This window comes from Mandrillus leucophaeus, unplaced genomic scaffold (assembly GCF_000951045.1).
Source record: "Mandrillus leucophaeus isolate KB7577 unplaced genomic scaffold, Mleu.le_1.0 Scaffold434, whole genome shotgun sequence".
NCBI classification, from domain to species: Eukaryota; Metazoa; Chordata; class Mammalia; order Primates; family Cercopithecidae; genus Mandrillus; species Mandrillus leucophaeus.
In genome coordinates, this window is record NW_012104632.1 from 1,423,047 (window position 1) to 1,450,937 (window position 27,891).

The following is a 27,891-nucleotide window of genomic DNA, read 5'->3' on the forward strand; positions in this document are numbered from 1 at the left end:
AGCAACAGGCTAGAGAGTATGAAGGGAAATCTGACAAACAGGGAAAAGGTGAGAAGTGAGGATCAGTAACCATCTCTCTGAGGGTGGTTCCACGGATCCTGAGGACCGACAGCAATGCCGTTCCTTGCTTAGTCTATGTCACCAACAAAAAAAGAAGCCATCATGGGAAGAAAAATGCATCACATGCTGCTTTTAAAAAATCCATGTTTCTAGCTATATGGCAATCTTTGAATTTGTTAATTTAAATCTCTATTTCTAGAAGTCTTCTAGTCCTGACAAAATTATAGACTAAGTATCTGAAAATCTTCCTACTATAAAGACCTAAAAATGCTATTAATAAATAAATATTTCTATACACAGCTAAACATGAAAGAAGTAAGTGGAGTCGCAAGGCCTCAGGAACAAGCGGGCGTGGAAAGCAGAGCCGCACACAGTGAGCATCCTGGGAGACGGGGGAGCACAGGTCCTGCTCACCCAGAACCACACTGGGTTTTATCACTGGGTTCAGAAGATGCGGCTTTGGGTCTGAAAGAGGCAGCAATTTTGAGCTCAATTATCTGTCTAAAGATACAATCTTCAAATGGCAGCACCCTCAGCGACACAGATGAAAAAAATCAAACTAAAAAGCCTGTCTTCCCCCGGGAGGCAGCAGGAGTCTTGGTCCTGCTTGAGAATTAAGAACCACAGGCAAATTTGGGGTTCAAGTTATACTATACATATGTGGTCTCAGAACCCATCAAAACGTTACATAAAATTGGTTTTGGGATGGAGATACCTAAGGAGCCAAGCAAAAGCAAACGTCAAACTACTGTGGAGAGAGATTCTCTTGCCTTGGGGTTACATGGGATTTATGGTTAAAGCTCCAGTGGGGAAAAACTCAGAATTTAAAACTACAAAATCCACAAGGAAATCACCAATGATGAGCAAGTCGGCACACACAACACAGTGGAGGACTGGGTCCCCAAGGACCTGAATATAGTAGGATCTGAAAATGACTACACACTTCAAAAAGACTAGGACATCACAGGAGGACCTTAAAGAAAAGAATAAAGTATTACGAGAAAAAACAGCTGTGAAAAAAAATTAGGGAAACAAAAGCCACTCTCACCTCTCACCTCTTCCCTACAAAAGATAAATCTAAAATATAAACACGTACACAAGTTGATGTAAAGAGATGGAAAAAAATCAGAGAAACACTAATCAAAGAAAGCTGATGTTGCTACATTCATGCCAAATAAATAGACCTCAAAGGCAAAAAAGGGCAGTATTAGGGATAAAATCAATAGAATACATGAATATATTTATATATAACACAATGGCATCAAAACACAGAAAGCAAAAATAAATAGAATTACAAGAGAAGTGGAAGCATCCAGACATATATTTAATTTTCAGCATATAACTCAGTAACTGATAGATCAACCAGCCAAAAAATAATAATATAAAAAATAAATGACAAGTTTATTTCTAAATGGACATATACACCTTGCATTTAATATTTAGAGAATATATATTCTTTTCCATTACATGTAAAGTATTTACAAAGTAATTGTGCACTAGATCCTATATGAAATATTCACAAATACCAAATCATAAACATTACACAGATTATATTCTCACCACAATGCAGTTAAACTAGAAATCAATATCAAAATAATAACTCTAACAAAAAACCCCACACATTTGGAAACCAAAAAAATCCTCATAATGGAAATTAGAAGATATCTCAGAATGAATAAAACAAAACTATTACCTACCTGTCAAAGTTTATGGGATGTAATAAAGTGGTTCATGTAATTTTAAATATTGAGCTTAAATTAAAAAAAGAAAACTGAAAATTAAAGGGTTATGTATACCTAATTTAATAAGTTAGAGGAAGTAACAATAATCTAAAGAAACGAGAAAGAAGAAAGTAGAAAGTTGACAGCAAATGCCAGTAAAGTGGAAAACAAAGAAACAGAAGGAGTCACTAAAACTCACTGCTGGCTGTTACAAAGTCAAATAAAATAGGCAAACCTGGCAAGCTTGATGAAAAGACAGATGAAGGAGCACAAATAAACAGTATTAAGGATAATACAAGGGATATAATGGCAGATTTTAAAAAAATCACAAGAATACTTTATTCATACCAAAAACTTTGATGAATGACAACTTTCTAGAAAAGTATAACTTATTAAAACTTATTCTAGAGAAAACAGACATTGGTAATTATCTTTGAAAATTGCTCAGGACCGTCTACTTTAAGCTGAGCCACATGTGAGACTCAGCAATTCCACTCCTGGATAAAGAAATTCAAACACGTGTTCATCAAAAGACATGGACTGGAATGTTCTCAGCAGCATTATTCAAAGATAGGAACTACCCAAATGCCCATCAACTATAGAATGGGTAAGTTATGGTGTATTCACATACTGTAATCTAATAAAGCAGTGTGAATGAATGAACTATAATGACATGCAACAATATGGCTGAATCTCTCAAATGATGTTGAATAAAATAAACATAAAAAGTACATTTGTATGATTACTATTATTATATAGCATGTACTTTTCTGGATATGTCATACTTTAATGTAATTGAAATAGTACTTAAAAATCTGCCCCCCAAAAACCTACAGGTGAAGTGTATGAAATCTTTAAGGACTCTTTATCTTATATAAACTGCTGTAGAGTACAGAAAAGGAAAGAGAGTTTCCCACCTAATTTTTTGAGCCTAGCATAACATTGTTTCCAAAACAGACAAGGCCATTATGAGCAAGAAAAATTATACAATATATAGTTTATTTTTCTTGGGTAGATATACTAATCCCAAATAAAAATCAGCATATTCAATCCAACAATGTTTAAAAAATAATTATCTAGTATGATGTGCTATACTAGGATTTATACTCAGAAATCTTAGAAAATCTAGCAACATAATCTACACATTAACAATTTGAAGGAGAAAAATCACTATCTCAATAGGTATGAAAACAATTTGACAAAATTCAGTACCCATTCATGAAGAGACAAAAATGCCTATTACCAATTCTCGCATTCAGCACAAGTTACAGCATAATGAGAACAAAAACCAAACCCAAACAAAAATCTCAGGTAAAGATAGAAAAAGAGAAACAAAACTCATTATTCAAATGATGACTGTCTATCTAGAAAATCCAAGAGTGTTTACAAATGTCTCTCAAAGCATGAGAACAAGAGAGTGTAATTAAAAAGTAACATTCCCTCTATTGAAATCATTTAGAGAATGTACGTACAAAAAATTACTATTTATAAATAGCAATAAAAAATATAAGGTAGTTAAGAATAAAATCAAACAAAAGATCTGCAAGATCTCTAAGTAAATGGAAAGATTCAGCATGTTCCTGAATTGAGCCTGGTAACATGTAATCCTATAATCTATCCAGACACTGCCAACTCCAGTCTCCATTATCCATTATCCAATATCCATTTTCCCTCTTTGAAAAAAACAGTTTTGGTTTTCTTGGGTGTGTATGTATCTGTGACTTGCTACCTTTCTCAGTTTCCCGCCACATTGACTAGGTTCTGACAATGGTATATCAGCAGAAACGGAATATGGGCCGGCCAGGAAGATCCTCAGAGGCAGGGGCTCGCCCTTTTTAGAGGATCAGGTGGAGTCCTGTGCTGAGGTTACAGCAGCAGCAAGGAGCCGGGGGCTGACACCTTTAGGACGCTGCCCCGCCAGCCTGGGCTGCCCACTGCTGGACTTCTGTACGAGATAGAAATAAACTACCTTGTTTAAGTTTCTGCTATTTTGTGTTATCTGTCATTTTGGAGTCAGACTCCTATTATTATTCCTATTCCCATAAATTATTCCTAACTGCTATATACTCAAAATTCAAAAGTATGCATGTGTGTATATTTTGGTGGGACTAGACTACTTGAAGTTAAAGCTCAAAACTAGGCATGACTATTTTGAAGAAGTATGATAAGAAAGGAGTTCTCTGCCAGTTATTAGGACTTAGTATTAGACTGCAGTAATTGAAGTCGTGTGGTATTAGTGCAAGTTAGGCAAAAAGTCCAAACAGGAGACAGAGTCTAGGAATCAACAGTAAACACTGGCACTTGGTTGTGGGTCCGCACTGAATACACAGTCCTGGGACAACTGTCTATAGATAGGGAAAAGATAAAACTAGACCTTTACTTCACACCACCCACAAAAAGAAACACTAAGATTAAATATTTAAATGTGGAAAGCCAAACTGTGAAAATTTTTTTGAAGAAATAGGAGAATATTTTCATGTCATTAGGATAGGAAAGGATTTCTAAAACAGAAATATGAAGCATAAATCACAAAGAAAAAAGTGGTTAAAAATTACTTTACCTGCAAGAACTTTTGTATTAAAAGTTCAATTGTTACTGAATTAAATAAGACAAACTACAGATTGAGAGAAAATGTTTACAACATATAATTGCTATATGCTCAAAACTCAAAAGTTACAAGCCAATGAGACTTAATAAATCAAAGACACTTATGAACTTGTAAGACAACACTTAAAAATCAATGAGAAAAAAATAAGTGATTCAAGAGAAAAGCAGACAATGTATATGAATAGTCCATTTATAGAAGGGGAAATCCCAAGTCAAGAAACATATGAAAAGATATTCAATCTCACTAGTGTTAGGGAAAGGCAAATGAAAACAACAAGTTTTTTTTATACCCACAAGACTCGCAAAAATACACAGCCCAATAATACTGAGTGTGGGAATGATGTGAAAGAAATGGGAACTCTGATAAGTTGCTGATCAGAGTATAAACTGACACAATCTTTTTAGAGAGTAACATCTCAAGATCTAGTAAAACTATTCTAGTCTATGGCCTGGCAACTTCCCCTCCAGGGAGCTGTCAATGCTGAGCAGGCCATGTATGAGGAGCTTTTGTGAAGCACTGGTTACAATATTAAGTAAGAAAATGGAAAAAATTCAGTTGTTCCTAAGGAGGGAAATAAATTAATAAGTGGTTCTATTATACAAAAGACCATTATAAAAGCAGCTAGAATAAATGAACTAGATTTACATGGGTAAATCTCAAATATACAATGTTGAACGAATAAAGTTGTACGAGAATATGCATATGCAATATATACATATATCATTTACATAAATTGTATGTAGTTTATGTAAATAATACAGATAAAATGTAATTCCCTTTACATAAATTAAAAAATACTCAGAACAAGAGTATATACTATTTTAACTTTTTTTTGAGATGAGGGTCTTGCTACACTGTCCAGGCTGGAGGGCAGTGGCTATTCACAGGCACAATCATGGCGCACTGCAGTCCTGAACTCCTGGACCCAAGCAATCTTCCATCTCGGCCTCCTGAGTAGCTGAGACCACAGATGTGCACCACTGTGTCTGATCTATTTTAACTGTTTTAGATGGATATATGATAATGGTGACTCTGTCCTCCTACCCCCAACCCAGGAGATATTTGGCAATGTCTGGTCACAGTTTTGGTTGTTAAGTGGGGAGAGAGGGGACAGGATGGTGGTGCTGTTGACATTTAGTAGGCAGAGGTCAGGGATGTTGCTAAACATCCTACAATGTACAGGGCAGCCCCTATAACAAAGAATGGTCTGGATGAAAATGTCAATAGTGTCTAGTTCGAGAAACCCTGATAAGTACGCATGTAGTAAAGATACAAAAACATGCAAAGGCACACAACACACCCGCTCCAGGACAGTGGAAGGGGAATGGCCTTAGAGTTACATTTCATTTCTTACGAGAGAGTGAGAGAATCAAAGAGTAGGCAAAGCAAACAAAACCCCAATCCGTCTACTCCTGTGACAGTAGAAAAGTGCTTAAAAAGCAGAAAGTTACGGCTCTAGGTTCTAGGATGTTTTGACATGAATCTGCTCGTTACGCAGGGTTAAATATGAGCCTCTATAAACAGGAAATGTTTCCTTTACTTTGTCTTCTTCAAAAGCAATAACCACATATTTTAAAAATGAAGAAGGAAACAGCTTGCAGTTTGAACAGGCGCTTTATGAAGTATTTATTATTAGTTTGTAAGAAGATTTCAAATGAAGTAAAAATTCTTGTGTATATATACATGTATGAATGAATAAATATATATTAATACATACATACATACATGATGGTTTCCCAACTGAGGAGCAGTAAAAGTTTCTGACATTTTATTAAGCAGAAGTTCCATGAAACAGAAATCCATGTTCTACGGGCATTGAAAGATTTCTGGGTGGGATGGTCAGGCAGTGTCTACATCAGAGACGCCAGAAGAGCCCACGGGTGGCTGACCTCAGGCGCTCGAGTGTCCACAAGAGAGTGTGAGCCAGACACACGGTCTCATCCTTGCTCCCGAGGAGTGCACCATCTCCTTGGGGGAAGGCAAGATACCCAGAAATGGAAAAGCCAGAACAATGCAAGATGATATATAATTAAGACGGGAGTTGTGAGGCCTAAATTAAAAGGACTAGAAAAGCTCAGAGTGGACATCAACCCACTGCAGTCAAAGCACAGGCGTAAGACTTCCAAGAGGATGGGGCTGCGGTTGAATATTAAAAGAGAATGATTTCAACGATGGAGAAGAGAGCAAGCAAGGCATTTTCCCCAAGGTGTTCAAAGACGGGGGTCTAAGTGGGTTTATGCCGCTTTCAAGGAGCAAAGCAATGCTAAGGAAAAACGGCAGAGGGACAGAAAGGTAGAGGAAGCTGAATAAGAACAGTCTCTAGAGCCAGAACACCTGGGCTCAAATTCCAGCTCTACCTCTTACTGTAACACCTTAGGTACATTTTCAAACACTTCCATGACCCTTGGTTTTCTCACTTGTAAAGTGGTAATAATAACTGCACCCACCTCACATGGAAAGTATGAGAATCAAAAGAGTTAATTCATGTGAAACATTTAAAATAGAACGTAAAGCCATCTACAAGCTTATTGCAGCTTAGCTATGATTATTCTCATCCTTACTATCTGGCCTCACACTTTATACAGTATTGTTTCTTGTCTTCCCAATAAGACTAAAGGATCCTGGAGGGCTGAGAAGGATGGAAGACCTGAACATATTTCCCAGGTGGCCAGTACCACTCTCAGCTCAGTGCAGTCCTCGTACAAGTTGGTGCCCCATAAAACAGTAAAATGGAGAACAATTACAGGGGGGGCATTATGAATGTGATGTTTTAGAAAAACTCAAATTACTTCCAAAAGCATCTTCATCTTAGTTTAAGACTGCTGGCCATTGGAAACAAATGCACCCTTTCTTCTCAGTCTCTGGTGCTCAGAAAGCCTTTACGGGCATGCCAGGTTTTGAAGTGTGAAGCATGCAGCAGGGCCACCTCTAGTCTACAATCGGTGGCCACCTGCAGGCCACCATGCAGGGAAGGTTCTGAGGGAGACCATGGGGTAGGCAACGAAGGGCGATGTGACTGTTTAGGGGTGCTGTGCTTGGGCACACAGGAGGCAAGGCAGAGCCCACACAAGGACTTACTCAGTGTGCTATGCACCAAGGCTTTCAAATGTTTTTCACCTCATGGCACACACAGACAAAGACAGATTTGCAAGGCCCACAGGAAAAGCCAAAACTGTTTACAGCTGGCCCAGTGGCTTCAGGTCCTTTCCAGTTGCCCCTAAGAGGGGAGGTGACCAGTATCTCGGCCAATCTATGACCATGGGACAGTGGCTGGGAAGCTCTACCCCAGGCCATAAGGAAATACCTACACATTTAGGAAACAGGTTGATTTAATAGCAGCCTCTGACAATGGGGATGACCTACCATGGAGATCAAGGGCATAAAAAGACTACATTGTTTTACTTGAATGAGTTAATGTAAAATCACAAAATTTTCACATCTACTAATGTACCTGGTGATACTTTCAGCAACAAAAGTGGAAAGAGAATTAAGACAACCTCCCTGCCTTTTAGAAGCTCAGAGTCTGGTATTCTAATAATGAAACAGCTTTCCCTTTTTCTTCCAGGTTATTAAAGCACCCTTTGTTAGATCCAGTGGATCCTCCTGAGCGCTCTCTGACTTGACCTCTGGCAGCACCAGGTCTTACTGACCACCCTTCCTCGACGTTCTCTTCCCCTGGCTTTGTGGCATCCCGCTTTCTTTCTAGCCCTCTGGCTATACTTTCTCAGTGTACTCAGATTCTCCTCCTCCCGCTCCTGTCCTTCAGACACGGGTGTTCTTGAAGGTTCCACGTGGGGAGTGTTTCTCTCCTCCTTCCGTGTTCTGGGTGCCCATCCATTCCTAGGGCTTCATGGGGTAGAGACTCCTAAACTCGAACCTCCAACCCAAAAGCCGTGTCTCAGAGCCATGTAACCTACTGTCTCCTGGATACACCTTCACCTAAATGTTATGGAGACACCTAAGATAGAACACATCCCAAACAAACTCATCTCCAACCCTGTATCTCTTGCTGTGTCCCCTGTCTTGGGGCGTGACATCCACATCCATCCACCGCATAAGCCAGATCTCCAGACTCTGTCCACTGCAACTCCTCCGCCTCTGTCTCCACCCTCACTCTCACTGACCCGTGTGGGACCACAGTCCATGGCTGGGATGGCTCCAGAGTTAGTTCCTAAGATACAAATCTCGTCAAGCCCCTCCTCTACGTAGAAACCTTTTGCTGGATCCTCATTGCCCTTTTGTTAATTTTAAAATATTTAATTGGCCGGGCGCAGTGGCTCAAGCCTGTAATCCCAGCACTTTGGGAGACCGAGACGGGCAGATCACAAGGTCAGGAGATCGAGACCATCCTGGCTAACACGGTGAAACCCCGTCTCTACCAAAAAATACAAAAAAACTAACCAGGCGAGATGGCGGGCACCTGTAGTCCCAGCTACTTTGGCGGCTGAGGCAGGAGAATGGCGTAAACCCAGGAGGCGGAGCTTGCAGTAAGCTGAGATCCGGCCACTGCACTCCAGCCCGGGCAACAGAGTGAGACTCTGTCTCAAAAAAAAAAAAAAAATTAATAACTCATTAACAATCACAAGCCTATTGCTTGCTAACATAAACATAGATTTTTGAAATAAAAAATAACCACGTTTTCCCATACAGAATTACTGAGAAGAGTGGAACTTTTTCCATTTTTGCAAATCTCTTTAATGTCTGACTTATTAGAAGGTTGCTGGATGCTCCTATCTGCTTCTGCATTGGATTCTGTTCTGTTACTCTGGCTTTTGAAGTACATGAAGCAAATCCAGTCGCATAGATACATAGTTAGAAAAAAAGGAAGAGTACGTTAAGGGCCTTTTTGGATGACTACAGACATCCTCCCCTTTGATGCTACTCAATGCATCCCTGTTGCTTTCAGAATCTGACGGAAATGTCTTACCTGGGCTTACCAGACTCCTGTCTGCCACTGGAGTCACTTTCTCACCACCCCGCCCTCACATCCTCTACTCCTGCTGGGGAGCCTGTTCTCACCACCCCGCACTCCTCTGCGTGCTCTCACGCCTCACCCATCCCTTACAGCGCTCAGCACATCCCATTTCACTTGCAGGCTAACCGGCCTGAATCTCATTAATAGCCTATTAGCTCCATGGGGGCTGTGACTCTCCATCTTGTCCTGTTTGTAGACCTGGCCTCCTGTATGACCTGGCATATGCAAGTACTCAAGAAACAGTCACAAAATGGATAACTGAATGGACAAAGACACAGAGAAGCACATTGCTGAGTTAAGGTGTACGGGGTTTACTTAGCCAAGACTGTAGTTAGTTGGGACATGAAGACCCAGGTGGTAGGTTACTAATGAAGGTGGGGTGGAAGGGGTGAGAGGGGTTAAAACAAGGAGACTCCCAAAGGACATGCTTGATACCTACATTCTTCATGGACATAGCACCCTCTTCTAACACAAGAACCAGGAGATACAAAGAAGCAATGCTGGGAAACTGTGGTGAAACCCAAATGGCAGCTCCTCATAGAAGAGAGTTATTTGCAATTCCCTGTGCTCTGTGGAAGCTGCAGCTTTGGGTGTATGAATATGCTTACACTTAGTTTCGCTCATTTGCCTTCTGTGCGTAGTGCGCTGTCCTGGGGCCAGATAAGGAGGCTGTGATACAGAGAAATGACTAATTTCCTATGGCCCTGAAAAGAGTTTGGCTGAGATAACAAAACAAATGTACATTAAAAACTAAACAAGAAGCACTTCAGGACTGAACGAGACGCACCTTGTTAGACTTAGAACTGCAGTCACGTGTCATTTAACAACAGGGCTTCACTCTGAGAAATGTGCTGTTGGGTGACTTTGTTGCTGTGTACTTACAGAAACCTAAATGGGATCACCTACTACTCACCAAGGCTGCTTGTTGTAGCCTATGGCGACCAGGCTACAAACCTGTACAGCAAGTCACTGTACTGAATACTGCAGGAAGTTGTAACACAAAATGGTAGTTGTGTATCTAAACATAGAAAAGACAGCAAAAATATGGCATCATAATCTTATGGGACCACTGTCATACATGCGATCTGATGTTGACCAAAACATATTGTTATGTGGTGCATGATGACAATAGTGAGCACAACTAATACAGAGGGGAAAGACACCATAGAGACTGCTGTCCTCAGCAAAAGCTTTGTGGCAAAACCAGGGGAAAACCAAACAGCCCACCACCAGCACCACACACACAAACTAGCAACGCATTCACCGCTTGGATAAGAGATGGGGCAACGCAAGGCCCAGAAGAAACCCTGCTGCATATTTGAAAACCCTGGTTCCTTGGCAAAGTCTTAAAAATATGAACCTTAGAAAACTCAGAAGACTGAATCTAACCCTGTTATGTGAAGTGCCACCCGTGACCTTCGTGTCGTGCTATAAAAACAGCGGATTTTATCTTTCTGTGCTGCTTAGCGGTAGTCTCAGTAGGTATTGGAAAAAATAATAAACTTTGTTCGCTTGAACAAAGTCCCAGACTAGTTTTGCAGCTCTCGGTTTCACTTTTCCTTTGTGGTTTCTTGCAGTGACCAGTGTTGATGGATGAGATACTTCAAACAGCACTATTTCTTCTAGGCAGAATAGAAGGCAGTTTCCATGGCAATACAATCAGGAGACACAATACATCCTGTTGCTCAGTTTTGAGAACCTTTTGGCTTGGAGGACAGAAGTTCCCAACCATCGGCTGCCCTCTGCCCTGTCTCTTCTTCCTCTGTCTTGCTCTAGTTGGCTGGAGTCCCAAATGCCACACGCCTTGCCTGTGCATTCCATTCAGGGGCTAAAAGGGTCAGGGCCACGGCTGGTGTTCCAGGCAATGACTGGGGGTGGCAGTGAGGACAGGAGGTGCAAAGACATCTACAGAGCACATCAGGAAGCTCCAGCCCAGCTTAGGATGCAACCCAGCAGCCCCTGCAAGGGACGCTTCTACTGTGTATAGTCTGACACATGTGTCCCAAGGCTTGTTTACTTTAATGACATTTTTTTTCAGAGGCCTGACATACCTAGTGCAGCTGATCTTACTGTGACATAGGTACAATTTTAAAAACAGGTTCAACTGGTTTCAATGGCAGCTGCAAACCCAAGAGAGACAGGTTTTCCCTTTGTTGCAACAAAGCACGGCTCCCAGCCAGTTCCATCTGCGGAGGCCTTGGTGGTGCAGGGAAGGGACTCTAGAGAGAGCCATGGGACGCACATGGCTCAGCCATGCACCAGGGCATCCAGTGGGACTGTGCCGCCGCTGCCCCCTGCACAGAGGGGAGCAAGACTGTAGGTGGCTGCGGGGAGCGTGTGGCACCAAACACACTGTAGGCTGAGCCACAGGCCAGAGCCCTGGCTCTCGCTTGTTTTGAAAAGGTGACTGACCCATCACTCCTCAAGGGGAACCTTTCCTCCAGGGACCATCAGGACCAGAGGTATCCCAACCTTTTCCTGTGTTTTGGTCTGGTTTTGGTTTTGGTAGAGAATGAGAACGCTAAGGCTGCTCTGTGAGGAGGAGGTGGTGGTGCGAGGGTGGCGTCGGGGGACCACAGGCTTCCACAGCCCACAGTCCGGCCGCAGGTCAGGGACATCAGCGCAGGAAGAACATGCCAAGGCCTTGTCTTGCAGCTTCCTCACTCCCTCGACTGAGTGACATGCTTGTAAGCACTGAATGCTGGTGATGGTAAGGGCCACACAGCGAGAACTGAGACAGCGGCCTTGAAGACATAAGAATGGAAGTGCATCTCTCGGAGCGTGGATTACCCATTTCTGCATCGTATCTTCCGTTTTCCCTTCCTTTATTTCTTTGTCTGCCAAATTTGGGGTCATTTTTTCCTTCCCAACGTTGGTTCTACACACAAATTATTAAGTAAAAGTGAAAATTAAAATTTGTTCTGGTACTTGTTACAGTAAATGTTTTGACAGAAACAGAGGTGAAACTCCTAATTAAAAATGAGACTGGGGATTACTCAAGGTTTCCCCTCTTTTTACATTTCCTCTGCGGAGAGTTCATCCATTTTCATGTCTTCAGTGACCGCTTGAGTCTCATTCCCGCACTTGCCTATCTGCCTTCACCGTGGCAGGCGTGTGTCCACTTCCCAGCTCACGTCTGGACTCGGCTCTCCTCTGTCCATCAAACCCAGCCAATGCTCAAGGACTACTGATTTTCCCCTGGGAGGGGATCTGCCCATGTAGGTCCTTGCTATTGCATTCCAAGATTATGCCAACAACTTCTTGGATGACATGACTGCCAATAAGATTTCCCCAATCCAATCCGCATGCCACGGTCAGTGAGTGTGCACGAGAAGCCCTTTCACAATGACACTGCCTCAACCGAAAACCCTTGGGCATCCTGTCTGAGTCTGTCCTGTTTTGCAGGTCTGCCCAAACCAGCCCCATCCTAAATTACTTCTTTCCTCTCCTTGGCATGCTCCTTCCATCCCATGTCGCCCACTTGCTGCAGACTATGACGGTTCAAACTGTCCCTGCCACCTAAAGTGCCCTCCCTGGTCCCTTCCATCTGCGTAGGGCCCAGCTCCTGTTTCCTATCTGTAAGTGGCTTCTTTCTCAGCAACCCAAACCCTCCTGTTCCCCCGCTCTGCTGAACTTCCACAGAATTCAGGCAAGCCACCCAGTGAACAGAAAATAAAACACTGAATCTGGGTTTCCCCAGCTGTAAAATGGAAAGCTGAACTAGATAGCCTTAAGCTAGTTATGAGCTGTCTCTTCCCAATCATTATATTAAAGAACATCTGGAAGGCCAAACAGTTTTCTTTCAAAAAGAAGCCTCAGGCCACCTGCCAGAGCCGCTACACGAGGAGCTCCTGGGCAGATGCTGGGTTGATACCCCCATGTCACCCTCCTCACACTGCTCATGAATGTCACCTGTACGATCCCCTATCTCCAATAAGATATGAGCTCCTTGGGCAACTGCCCTGTGAGAGCCACAGCTGTGGACAGTGTCCACATGAGGGAGCAGGTGCAGAGGAGTGAAGGGGGGTGCAGTGGCCTCCCCCATCCTAAACCCACGATCTGCCTGCATCCCCTGTGAACAGGCACTGTGCACGTGCACACATCTCCATCGCTTAGACAGAATGCTTTTACCAAATCTCAGTATGGCTAACTAAATCTGTGCTCTAATCTTGGGTGGGAGATTGTGACTCACGACTCAGAAAATTCCTGGCCTCTGGCTGCTTTCTCCACAAAACCATGTCTGTCAACCACAGCAATGGGCTGCTGGCTCTGAACCCTTGGGGGGTTGCACGAATCAAGGGCCCCAGGAGTTTTTCTGAGATGTTCATGGGTACTCCAGTGGTCTGTTCCTCATTAAGAGTGTTTTCTGGTTTTGAAAACCCATCAGGATGGCTTTTTTTTGGGAGGAAAAACTGCCCAGAATGATTATGAGGAGGATTTTTCTAACATTCCCCTGGTTTAAGATGATACTGCTTCAGAGTACATCTCTAAATTCATTCATCCTTTCAAAAAGTGATTAATAAGTGACGAAAGGAAAACCCAGGAAAAGAATTAGGATTGCTGATAACTTTTACATCTTCAAAATGCCAAGTACCTCATCATCATTTGCTTGTTTTCTGAAGTATCATGAGACTGTACCTCGCTCTTCTTTCTCATGAAGACACCAAGGCGGAATGGAAAATAGAAATGATTTTCTCAAGGTCACTTAATGAGTCAGTCTTGGAAAAGGATCACACTTTAGATTGATCCTATCTTTCTGTTCTGAATTTTGTCAAAAAGATCAGTATGATCAACTACAAAAGCACTGGAAACATAACAGTAGTTTCTGCAAGGAGGTACAGATTGAGATAAACAACGTAGCTTTAACTTCACTGAAAATAGAGTTCTTGCATGTAATTTTCATTTAATTTGCAGATTTTTATCAACTAAGCCCTGGTAACTTATTCCACATCTGATGCTATATACTTATAAACTCTTGAAAGAAGAAAGTCATAAAAGAACTAGCTCTAACTGATTAGATTGCTTTGTTGACAAGGAAGCATAGCAACTCGAAAAGAATCGTTTTCAAATCAAATTGCACCAAAAAGTGAAAGAGCATAGCCAAAAAGGAAAAGTGCTGAGAAGGGTGCCACGTGTCAGCTTGCTGTCTCTGAGGATGCTCGGGACACATGAGAATTCGCTCCCTTTGGATTCCTGGTGGACTCCTTTGCAAAACACGTGCAGCGCCCCGACCCCTGCCACGTGGGTGGAGACGGAGGTACAGAGTTTCTGATGGTGCTGCCTCCAGACACGATTTCTTGACTCTTCCTGGCTGCGCTACACGTTTCTCCCAGAAGAGTGACCATCACATTTCACTGTAACTGACGCTTTCTACTCTAAGCTCAGGGAGAGGAGGGATCGTGCTGCCTTGGTCACCGTGGGACTCCCCAGAGCCTGGCACTGAGTGTATTCTGCGGAATAGATGGTAACGAAAATGGTAGCACTGGTGAGGCCAAGAGGCAACAGGAAGCTTCCTAAGGAAGCTGGCCTGACGAAGGGGCAGTGACAGAAACTGATTTGGTGGGGTGGCACTTGCACACATAAAGCTCTTCTAGGCAGATCTTGCTATGTAAACCACAGAGGGAAAATCAACCATGCTGCAATATGCGTCAACCTCAGAAACGTGAAGCTCAGCGAAAGAAGCCAGTCGTAAAGATCAGCTACATATGCTTCCAATTCTATAAAATGGCCAGAATAAGCAAGTCTACAGAGACAGAAAGTAGATGAGTGGCTGCCTAGGACTGGGCGGATGGGAATGACTGCTAATGGGGTAGAGTTTCTTTTGGGGTGATGAAAAAAGTTCTCAAATTGTGATGGTATTTGCACAACTAAAAAATACTAAAAACCACTGAATTGTACACTTCGAAGGGGTGAGTTATATAGTATGTGAATTCTATTGGCTGCTAAAAAATACATCAAGGACCAGAAAATACTTTTAAAACACTAAAAAAAGTTATAGAATTAAAAATACTTGATTAATGAGAGGAACTCTCATGACTAACAGGGCAGCTCTGCCCCCCATGCACATCTCAGATGATACCGAATGACTGTTGCTGGGGGAGGATAAAGAGAATTTTCACAGCCACAAAAAGTTACTAAGGGAGGGTGTGCAGCTAAACTCACTGTAACCAAATGCTGCGAAAATAACTGAAAGCACGTGTGAATAACGTTGAGCTGCTCTGTGTGTCGGTAGCTTCTTTTCTTGCAGGTGAAACACAGAGGTGATAATCAACCAGTTAACACTGGACAGCCCAATGAGATGAGGAGGCAATTAAAAGAAGAGCACCAAGGACTCCAGGGCTTTGCTGCCAAATGTTCCACTTGGCTTGTACCAACAAGCAGGATTCATCCACAGTGGGCTTCATCTTAGTTCTGCTTCTAAAATATATGGAAACTTTTACAAAAAAGTCTTATGGAAAGCTTTATCCTCAAGTTTGTGTTGTGGTATATAACAGCATTCTCATCATCAGCCAACTGAGAGAGGACTGGTTCCCACAAACAACAGATGACCAGAACTAAGAGAGAACTCACATTTCCAGGTAACAGGTTACTTTGAAAGCTGCTGGCTATATAACCTTCTAGAGCAGGGGCCGGCAAACATTTTTCTGTAAAGGGCCACATAGTAAACATTTTAGGTTCGGAAGACAAAGAGGCAAGAGATCAAGGATATTATGTAGTTACCTGTATAACCATGTAAAATCCAAAAATGGTTCCCAGCTTCAGATTGTACAAAAACAGGTAGTTTGGCCCACAGGCCATCACCTGCTGACCGTTGCTCTAGAGGTTACAAGCTTTTACGCGTAGTAACTATCAAGGTTGGCTCCTAAATCAGGACTCTCTCAAACTTCCTGAGAGCCACAAAAACAGATGCCCAATACTATGATAATAACAAATATCTGATAGAGCCTCTGGTACCTAAAGGTAATTTTGTATAATTTTTTTTTTATCCCCAGTGACAACAGTATTCTACAGATTGCGTATAGATGTCCCTGTCAACCCAGGATTGAGTTCCTAACTGCCCATTCTTGTTCTTTTCATTATATTACACTGCTTTCTATCGTGAGCATGGCTCTGAAGAAAAACAACACTGTTTTCTTCCTTTCTACACTCACGCACCACTCAACACAACATTCTGACACCAGATGTGCTGGGGGGCTTCCCCCATACCCCAAGCAGTGCTCCAGTGGACACCAGCAGCGTGTCCTATAACTTAATTCAGTCTCCACACTATCTCCCAGCAGATAACATCAGAGCCCACAGGTTAAGGGCCCAGTCCCACAAGACTGCTCCCCTACTTCAGGTAGCAATTGCCAGCCCTAACCTAAGGTTCTGACCAACGTGCTATAAATGAGGGTTCCCGTGGTCCACTCCTCTTTTGCTAGGACGGGTCACAGATCTCAGAGAAACACTGACATCTACCCATCTATTAGAAAGGACATTACAAGGGATACAGATGAACAGTCAGATGGAAGAGATGCACAGGGCAAGGCATGGGGCGTGGCCCCTGCCCCTCTCTGGCACCCCCTGCACCCTGCTCTAGCACATATTCAGCAATCCGGAAGTTCTTTAAACCCTGTCCTTTGGGGGTTTTATGGAAGCTTCATTATGCAGATATAATTGATTATATCACTGGTCATTGATGATTAACTCAACCCCTCAACCCCTCTCCCTAATCACAGAGGCTGGGGGTGGGGCTGGGGCTGAAAGTCTGAACCCTCTAATCACTTATTAGTTCCCCTTGTGACCAGGCCCCATATGAGGCCACCCAGGAGTGCCAGGACATCAGTCATCCATGTGAAAAGACACTTCTCACTGTGCGCGAAGGATTACCCAGGTGCTGAGGTAAGAGACTGAAGGCATAAACTATTTCAGTATAATAAAGAAAATAGTTAGAATAAGAATAGTCATAATACAAATTAGATATAGAGATGATCATGGACATTATCAATCATCATAAACATTATGAATCATTAGCTTTTAATATTACTCTTTGTTACATTACTAATATAACCCAGGAATAACCGGCGGGCATAGGGTCAGGTGCTGAAGGGACATTGTGAGAAGTGATCTAGATGGCAAGAGGTGAGCCCTCTGTCACGCCCACATATGGGCCGCTTGAGGGCTCCTTGGTCAAGCGGTAACGCCAGTGTCTGGGAAGACACCCGTTACTTAGCAGACCATGAAAGGGAGTCTCCTATCCTTGGAGGAGTCAAGGAACGCTCTGCTCCACCAGCTTCTTGTGGGAGGCTGGATATTATCCAGGCCTGCCCGCAGTCATCCGGAGGCCTAAACCCCTCCCTGTGGTGCTGTGCTTCGAAGGTCACGCTCCTTGTCCACTTTCATGTTCCTCCCGTACTCCTGGTTCCTCTTGGAAGTTCGTAGTAGATAGCGGTAGAAGAAGCAGTGAAAGTCTTAAAGTCTTTGATCTTTCTTATAAGTGCATAGAAGAAAACACTGACGTATGCTGCCTTCTCTCTCCCTGTTTCGGCTACCTAAGAGGGAAGGGTCCCCTGTCCTGTGATGATGTGACTTCCTTCACCTTGTCAATCACTTAGAAGACTCACCCTCCTTACCCTGCCCCCCTTGTCTTATATGCAATAAATATCAGCGTGCCCAGCCGTTCGTGGCCACTACCGGTCTCCGCGTCTTGATGGTAGTGGTCCCCCGGGCCCAGCTGTTTTCTCTTTATCTCTGTCTTGTGTCTTTATTTCTTACAATCTCTCGTCTCCGCACACGGGGAGAACACCCGCTAAGCCCCACAGGGCTGGACCCTATACTCACTGTGGAGATTCCAAGGGCTTTAGGTGCTGTGTGTCAGGGGCCAGTGGTAGAGAACAGATACATCTTTCTTATCCCAGCACATAGAGCTTCTTTGCTACAGTGAGCAAAGGGAGGGAGACATGCACCATGAAGCTGTGGAGACTCAGGTCGCACAGGCACCACTCGGATGATCATTACTATAGGAGACTCCAGTGATTGATCTGGAGGTCTGAAGACAAGGAGGCTCTGCAAAGCCTGCCCTGGTCCTTCACTGTGATGAGCTAAGCACGCTCTAGCTCATCACCACCAATATCATGAGCACACAGAATTTTCACCGTCTCCCACCTGGTCTTCTTCCTCTACTGTCACCTTTTCTTTTTTTGAGTTGTCATTGCACCTTGACCTTCAGGGATCAAGTGATCATTCCATCTCAGCCTCCTGAGTGGCTGGGACTACAGGCACATGCCACCATACCTAGCTGATTTAAAAATTTTTTTTGTAGAGAAGAGGTCTCACTATGTTGCCCAGCCTGGTCTCAAACTCCTAGCTCATGCTATCCTCCTGCCTTGGCCTCCCAAAGTGCTGGGATTACAGAAATGAGCCACTGTGCCCAGCCTAGCATCATCCCTTCAAACAATGTTCATATTATGACTAAAATGAGCTTTCTTAAAAACAAATCTAACTTACTCTCATGTTTAAAAGGCCTCACTGACCCACCACTTCTGGCAGGATGAACACAACAGCAATTCTTAGTTTGGTAGAACGCCCCTGTCCTGGCCTCTGCTCTCTTCCCAGCCATGACTTTCACATTGCCTCTTTCTTATGGGAACCTCAATCTCAGGCGAGTGCAATTCCTTGCTGTCCCCACAGCTGTTATGAGCCTCTGTGCGTTTTTTTCATAAGGTCCCCTATGACTGAAACACCTGCCCCAGTGCTGGCCTCAAGATTACCCCCGCTGTGTCCCTTAGGGAGAACTGGCCACGGCCACCGTTTAGGCCTCAGGGTTCTTTTTTCTCCTCTTTGCACAGACTCCCATAGAAACCTAGTGCCTAGTGTAGCCTCATGTCTTCCCCTTGCTGGCTGCAAACTTCTTGAAGGTGCAGGCGGTGTCTTATTTAATCCCTCAGGGTAGTACACTGCATTAGAGCCAAAAGACAAAGAAGTACAACAGCTCCTGTCCTCCGAGAGCTCATGTTCTACTGGGGATGAATAAAACACAAACCCATGACAAGTTATGTAATGGCCCTGGCAGTGGAAAGATGATCGCAGCTGCAAGTAGCAAAATGACTCTGAGATGCCACCTGCTTTGGAGAAGGAAGTTCTGCTGGGAGACAGGAGTGAGTCAGCAGGCAAGGAACTACTGAGAGCAGCTTATGTGTGTCCAGCACAGTGTCCCAACATCAGTTTACAAAAGAACGGGACAGCAGTGGATGCGGAGGGAGATGAGAAGTGGGTGTCACAGGCTTCAGCCAACACTCTGCAGCCCACTCCATCTTCACTGCCATAGGCCCATGAGACAAGCCTCCAAAGGCCTTTGGATAGTCAATGCTGGCGGGAAACGTCCAGAAAGATCTGTAAGAGGTCAAAGCACACTTGATGATGTTATCACATGCCTGTGCTTAATGATGAGTGTGGGACCACTGTACCCTGCGCCCGTCAGCACCTAGGTCTCATGTCCCAGTTGAAGTGAGATGTACAGAGCCATCTCCCTGGTCACTGTTCGTCAGAGCCGTGGAATGGGAATATGCCACACAATGGACTAAAAATGCTTCAGGAGCATAAGATCATATTGACTTTCCCACAGAGTGAAAGTAACTTCAACTGGTACCAGTGTGACCACAGTGACGTCCCAGAATGAGGCCAGCCGGTCAGAACAGAGTGATACTGACCCTCCCCCACTTCCAGCTCATGCAGCGCTTCTCATCCCCATGTCTCCACCGAAACCCCTTTCAAAAGTGAACTCATTCTGCTGAATCCAGTGGTCTTCTTCCAGTCATCATCTCCACTTGGCTTTTTTTTTCAGGGGGTGGGGGTAGTAACATCTGAATCTGTTCCTGAAACACCTACTTTCCAGAAACAGGCTCCCTGGCCAATGAACTGGTTTTCTCCTTGGACCCTGGGTGTTCTTTTCTTTCCCCTCTCTTTACACTCTCTAAACATGGGTCTTACTTTCTACTGTTCTCTCAAAGTATCTGTAGTTCTTTTTTTTAAAAAAATAGAGATGGGGTCTCACTGTGTGGCCCAAGCTGGTCTCAAACTCCTGGGCTCAAGCAATCTGCCCACCTGGTCTTACCAAAGTGCTGAGATTACAGTTGTGAACCACTGCGCCTGGCCTCTGTAGATGTTTCCAGCCCTGATTATTCATCTGTATTCAGTTTGCCTAAAGTCTCTCTGTATCTATTTATTACGCTCATATTTGCTCATTAATTCCCACAGTTCCTAACAACTGCCAGGCATTATTCATATACTGGAGATACAGAGAAAACAAGTCTGCTCCTTCCTGAGACACAGTGGTGGAGACAGGGCAGTAAATCAGCAGTGAGCATCAGGTTAGCGGCGCCACGAGAGACACGCAGTGGCTACAGGGGTAGAGAGAGCCCTGGAAGCCCCCTAGGAAGCTGGGGAAGGCTTCCCCAAGGAGGCGATATTTGTCAGGAAAGCCAAGGAAACAGGAGCTAGGCAAGGGAAAAAGATGTGTATGTGGGAGGGGTGGGGTGAAGGGGTTGGTACAGCAAAGTTCATTTTCGGCAGAGAAAAGGGAATATGTAAAGGTGAGACTGCGTGAAACAACACGAGCAGCGGTGAACTGCGAGTAACCCAGAGCGGCATGGCTGGCCTAAGGGCTTGCACATGTCAGCAGAAAGGAGATGCGGCCACAGAGCAGGCAGCAGCCTTGTGTTGGAACCACCCTGAAAGCTATGGAGAGGCCCTGAAGGATGACAGCTGGAGTGAAACAATCAGATTTGTGTTTTCACAGAGATCACTGGTGGAGGCTGTGGGGCAGGCTCAGGAGGAAGGCAGTCAGTGACAGAGATGGAAGGGAAGAAATTCAGGCAAATGGCGCCAGTGGCCTGAACTACAGCACTGGAGATGAATGACCGACTTACATCAAGGAGCGAGACTCTTTGGGGCTGAACTGGTGGGGAGGGCAGGAAGGACATGGATGCATAAGACGGAAATGCCTGGGGTGAAACCCTAGGTTTGGACTTTCAGGTAAATGATGGTTCATCAGGTAGGGAGTGAGAAAGGGAAACGAATTTAGCAAAGAAACAGTACATGTCAGCTGTGCGCGGTGGCTCACGCCTGTAATCCCAGCACTTTGGGAGGCCAAGGCGTGTGGATCATGAGGTCAGGAGTTCAAGACCAGCCTGGCCAACATGGTGAAACCCCATCTTTACTAAAAATACAAAAATTAGCTGGACGTGGTGGCGAGCACCTGTAATCCCAGCTACTGAGGAGGCTGAGGCAGGAGAATTGCTTGAAGCCAGGAGACAGAGGTTGCAGTGAGTCAAGATTGCGTCACTGCACTCCGGCCTGGGCAACAGAGCGAGACTCTGTCTCAAAACAAAACAAACAAAAAAAGAAACGGTACCTGTCAAGAGCTGATGGGACACTGAAGTGGAGAAGTCTTACAGGCAGTAGGATATTTCGGTCTGGGGCCCCAGGAGAGAGGGAGGTCCATTCTCTGGATCCTGAGGGACTCACAGGAGCCATGAGCTCAACAAAGTGGTGAGGACAGAGGCTGAGTGGGTCCCCTTATGTGTCTAGCGTGAAAAGCTCAGTAGGCAGAGAACTGAGTCTTGGGAAACAACCTATTTAAGGAGTGAACAGAGGAAGAAGAGTTCAATCCAAAGTTCAGCATCAGCCCAGCCAAAGCACTCCTCTGAGAGCTGGGCTTTAGAAACCTCCTTCTATTTGTCTCCTCCTCTGGGGTTTCTCCTTTCCCCTGTCCATCTTACACACTGCAATAAAATGACATTTTTCTGAGATAACTGTCCTATCTTTGTTACTGAATAAACCATTTTTCACAACCAATGTCCAAGCCGAAATCTACTGTCAGGTTTAAACTACCTCCCTCCATTACGAGTTACTAGATCATTCCCCATTTCTCACTACATATCTGCCCACATGTCAGTCACAGGCCTCCCGGAAGCCTCTCCTTTTTAGGGTCTCATTAGCACCTCCAGGCCTCACTCTTGCTGGTCCTCTCCTCTGGAATGATGTGCCTTACCCTCTCCACCCATCCAAATTCCACCTGTCCTTCTACTTCCTGAAATCTTTTTTGGCAGCATCAGTCCACACCAGTGGCTCTCTCCTCAGCTTTTCACTGCATGGATGCTTCAGTAAATATTTCCTTGTCTTTGGATGGTCATCTATTTCAAGTACAACTGCCTGAGCTCCCTGAAGTTGGCCACAAACTCATGGAGGGAAAGGACATGTTCTTCATTTCTTTTGTGCCCACAGAGAAGCCACCAGTATTGGTCAGAGAGCTTCCCAAGCAGTCTGTGCCCCCAGAGTCACGTGAGGAGCACGTGGCAGGGGGTGGCAGCGAGCACCTGCCAGATGGCAGGATGAACTCTGGCATAAGCAGGCAAGAGAAATCTAAAGAAATACAACACTGAATCAAGACTTGAGTGTTATTTTGGAATACCTGAAATGAAAAACTGCAGACAGATCATGTGTAACATACGGTAGTTAGTAACTGAAAAAAATGACATTCTGACTAAATAAACTCAGATTCTATGAAAAGCATCTAAAAATCAACAGTTTTTAAATAAATAAATAACAGCTGCATTTTAAATGAAATACACAGTATGAGATTGCCTACAATAAAAGATACAGCAGCAAACAACAAAAACATACATTTGAAACATAAAGAAGAAGATGGAAGCAAAAGTTCTAACTTAACCCTAATTAAACCTGAAGCCTGGCACTGAGTTTCCTGCCAGCCAAAGTGAAAAGGGGGGAAAAAAAAATCACCAAGGAGCTCTCATATTGGGAGGTATATGAGTTAGGGATCAGAAACAGAGATCTCAGAGTCAGACACAGCTGGATCTCACTCCCAGATCCCCATCAGCAGCTGCCCCTGGACAAGCAAGCACTCCCCTGAGCCTCCGGGGAAATGAGGGAACACCTGCATCTCTCTAGGCGCACACTGGGCATACATGAGATAACATATACTGAGTACTTACCATAGGACTGGCACAATAAATGGTGGTGGTCTTTTTACTGATAAAGAGTGAAACATGCTAATTCTGCAAGAGAGACAGGACCCAAGCTCCATAAGAAAAAGGACTAGGGGCTATCTTTCTTATACCTGTGTCCTCAATGTCCAGTCCTAGGCCTAGCATATAATAAGCACTAAGTACTTATTTGTTGAAAAGTAAACGAAAATCAAAATAAACTTTTCCCCAGGTATTACATTCCGATACAACTGCACCCTGTACAGTACTCGTGCATGCACACAAACACGGCAGATAATTTCCAGTGGTGGTTTAACAAGAGTTCTCTATGTGGTGATTTATCACACTTATGTGAATAACACTGAGACACAGCTGAGTGAAGAAGTTCAGCAGGAGGCTAAGCACTGAGTTTTGGGTGTATCCATGTGCAGACCCTAGAAGTAAGCTTAGCAAAAAATCAAGTCTGGTCTGTACTGCCCAGCAGACCACTCAATGTAAAAGCCCGGCAAAGGCCCAGGGGCTGGTGTCCTGCTCTGGACTTCAGACCTGTTGGTGAGACCATCCTATGAAAGTGGAGGAGTCTGACAGCAGTACGGACAGCCATAAAGGCCCGTGCCACTTCACAGGGGCCTGGTGGGAATGCACGCTCCAGCAGGGCAGGGATTTGGGTCTGTCTCATTCCCTGAGGCCTGGGTGCAAGCTGGTAGATCCCATGATGGGAATTCCAAGTATCTGGGGTGGGGAAAGACACTGTGCGGAGTTTACGGCAAGGCAGGAAAGGAGAACCATAATGTGGGTCCATAGGGTCCTGGAGCGAGGGCGTGCACACGCAGCCAAGAATCCCACTTGTATAAACTACTGCTGCACCACGAAGTGCCTGTCCGTAGGCCGTAACGTGAGCATGTGGTCAGCAGTGGAGACCCACCACGTTACCAAGCCAGGCGGGCCGACAGAAACCCGTCACCAGATGGACATGGGCATCTGGGCTCAGCATGAGTGGGGCTGCAGGGCATGGGTGAGCTGCAGAAGCAGACATGCCAGACCACCCTGGCAGCCACCTCTGCTGCACCACAGCCTCTTCCCAGCTAACACCGACTGCCACAGCGGTTGGGCCCCTCATGACCAAGTGACAGAGGGGAAAACAGCCAAATGGATAGGCTGGCTCAGGACATGAGTGGCAGCTGGAGGAAACGGCTGCATGATGGCTCGATCTTGAAAGACAACGATCAGGGGAACCCCTATGGGCAGAGCCCGGGCAGCACATTTGGTCACCAACTCTGAGTGGAAAGAGAAGTGGCCTGAGGCAATCACACGTGCGGATCTGCTGGGCATGGCAGATCACCTGGTTGGCCGGTCAGGGGACTGGAAGGAAGGGCACAAGGAGGACCCAGCTAGAGGAACAGCAGCATCAAGTGTTTTGCAGGTAGTGCCCACCAGGGGCATCCACCACCGAAAAGGCACCAAGTGGAAGGTGGGCAGAATGGCCGTGGCTCCATCGCCAGAAAACCCAGTGCTGGCACACGAATGGATGGCCACGGTGGCGGCACAGAGGAATGTGCGGTCCCCTCACCCAGACCGACCAATCTCGTGCCACTATGGAGCATCCAACCTGGCACCCACAGAGACTGCATGCACCGGATAACCACCGTCTGCAAGCAGAACAGTCACGCAGCGCCGAGACGATGCTGGGCCCTTTCCACCCTGCAGTGTTATGGAACACATTGTCCCCCACCCCTTGCCCCTGCCCCAAATTCACACACTGAAGCCTTAACCCTGCGATGTGACTGTATGCTGACAGTGTTCTCTCTTAAACTCCTTGTATAAAAATCTTCCTGAGGAGGCCAATCTGAGAAATGCAGCTTCTCTGGTTTGCTTATGAGTACAAATTCAAAGCTCTCCAATGGAGAATCTCCTCCCAGGACTCCCAAGGTATCTCAGACAACATATTTCCCCCAAATCTGCTCTTTTGATATTGGTGAAATGGAACTATCAGTCCTCTATCTTCAAGATTATCTAGGCCAGAAACATCAGAACACCCCCTCATAAGCTCTGTGCCTCTACTTTTATACTCAATCACTACTCAGTTTTTCTGACCTTGATCATTCTGAGTTCTCATACCTTTCGCTCTTCTCTGTTTCCTTGTAGGATTCACCTCCTGCTAAATACAAGGCTTCATCTGTAGCCTGTGTTCACCTTGGATGTAGTTCTTCTCTTACAGAACTTATTAGTTCTTTGCTTTCGGCTCTCAGCTCTCACCCCTACAGAGGTGACTCCATCACCTACATATATATGTAGCTTCCACATCTCCAAGACAGAGATGTCCATCCTCCAGCTTTAAATACATCATGAGCATCTTTATGGCATGTTCCAGAGTCACTCAAATTCAAGCACATCTTGAAGAAACAACTTCTGCTTCTGTCTTTCTCTTGTAGACTCTGCACCTGATAAGGTGCCCCCTTCCTCCCATCCCAATATAAACTCTGGGACCTGCATCTCCAATGAGACTCTAAGGACCTCAAACCTGATTTCACTTCTCCAAACCATCGTGAGATCTGCAGACCTACTTCTTGCATCTAATGCTAGTGGGAGACAGAGAGATGGCAGAGGTAATTGTATGGTTTACAACTACCCCAGGGGTAAAGAAGGTAGAGGCGAAAAATGGGGAACCCTGTAGGCTGGCTCACAGAAGTGTCCTAGACAGATCAGGCCTGAGGTTTTAGCCTGATGTGCACTAACCCTCCTTCCCTCGCTGCCCATGGAAGACAAGTGTGGTGTCAGATTGTTTGGATGCAGTATTTGTAGACAAATGTGCAATAGTTTCTGATGATTGACAGCAAGGTTGAGAAAACACAGCATTTTAAAAATCTACTCCTTGGTTGTTCCATTGAAAATCTTCTTACCTTCATATTCTCTTCATTTCAATTAAGGAAAATCAGGAAGTTTTACATTTGTTCTTCACTCCATGGCATATGATTAGCATTTTAACAGGAAGACACTGTGGCTTTTACAAGATTATAAAAACAGATAAATAGCACATCTTGTTAACTAGGTTGGTGTTTCTCTAAGAAGTCATGCTTATCTAATATAGGTGGAAAAAGAATGTCCAGTTTGACCAATCTTTCAGCTACAATTTATTTTTTACCTTCTTAAAAAACTAAGAATCGCCACTAACAGAGACCTACATTCTCTTTGGAAATGTCAAAATCCGCTTGCAAGAGACTGGAATAAAATGTAGTCTCTACCTCACATGCAATCACAGAGGAAAGATTTGCTGGGGCCACTGAGAATTTCTAAATTTTTAGTGATTATTATCACTTTTACCTGCTGCTGTCTCTGTCGCCTCCCTTGTGCAAACTGAGAGAACATCAGCTGCCGGTCCAGCAGCTCCATCCTCTGCTGTCTCTGGATGTCTAGCGTGGCTCCCATCCCAATTCTGGCTTCGCTGGTGGGTTCTGAAGAAGAGAAGATGGGTTCAAGTGTCCAAGAAAAGAATTTTGCCATCCAGCTGGGGATGCAGAGCACCTGATGCACCTGGAACATTTTGCTGTTGTAGCACAGACCGGACATCTAAAAGAAAAACGTCCAATGTGATTGATTAAATGTAGTATCATTTTAAAAAATGTACATGACACAAAAATCAGCAGCCTCCAAACACTGCACATAGTGTTCTTCTTAGTCACAGCGTGTTAGGCAATAAGCAAAATCCTCTACCACAGAACACTAAGCAGTACAAATCAACACAAAACTGAATTTACTCAGTAAAACAAAATTGTTTTTTATTGAATTAGAAGAGCTAGCAAAATTCTAATCATTTAGTATACAAAGTTCAGGTAAAAGATTGTCAAGACACTGTCTTCATTTTTTAAAAAGGTGTAAGAGATCTGATTATTGAAACACTTTCACACTGTACTGACTCTGTGGTTACCTTTGTTGGCAGATGGCCATCGCAGAGACACCAGCAGAAAACAACTGCCATGTCTCAGCTGACCCAGTCACACGATCAATTTATCAGAGAATAAACACAATCTAAAATCTTGGTTTTTATTTACATAGTGTTTTAATCAGTTTTTCAAGTACTGATTTTTCTAGATATTTAAAATTCTCACCAACATTAGTTAGCAATGAACAATTCCATTTATAAACCAACCCTGTCTTCATCTTGAAGGTCATTTATAATGTAAGGTTACAGAAGTCTCAAGGCTTCCTGTGATTTTCTAGCTAAAAATGACTATGGCTATTCCTTTGTTTAAAAAAAAAAAATCTTGATGTGAATTTCATTCTTAGGATTAGAAGATCAAATTAGAACATATTTGACAACTTTCTAATGTAAGTATACTTCAATGTTTTAATAATAAAATTTAAATTGATGAATTGGAAAGAATTCTTTGAGACTGTGTTACACACCAGGCACTGTTCTGGGAACTTAGAATACAGCTGAGAACAAGATAAGCAAGGCCCCACTCTCACAGGGCTTATAGCAGTCAATGTGGAGAACAGGCAGTAATCCAGTCAACACGTGAAACTATTTCCGGCAAGTACTGGGAA

At 44.2% G+C, this 27,891-nt stretch overlaps 1 protein-coding gene across 3 annotated transcripts in view; it reads right to left on the reverse strand.

Annotated features, from left to right (window-relative positions):
• The window catches only part of UBAC2 (UBA domain containing 2), a 186,071-nt gene that overhangs the window by 19,458 nt on the left and 138,722 nt on the right, over window positions 1-27,891 (reverse strand). For all 3 annotated transcript variants that reach the window (XM_011993800.1, XM_011993801.1, XM_011993799.1), the window contains exon 7: window positions 26,668-26,913. In XM_011993800.1, coding sequence (XP_011849190.1) covers window positions 26,668-26,913 — 246 coding nt within the window. The remainder of the gene's footprint in view (window positions 1-26,667; window positions 26,914-27,891) is intronic.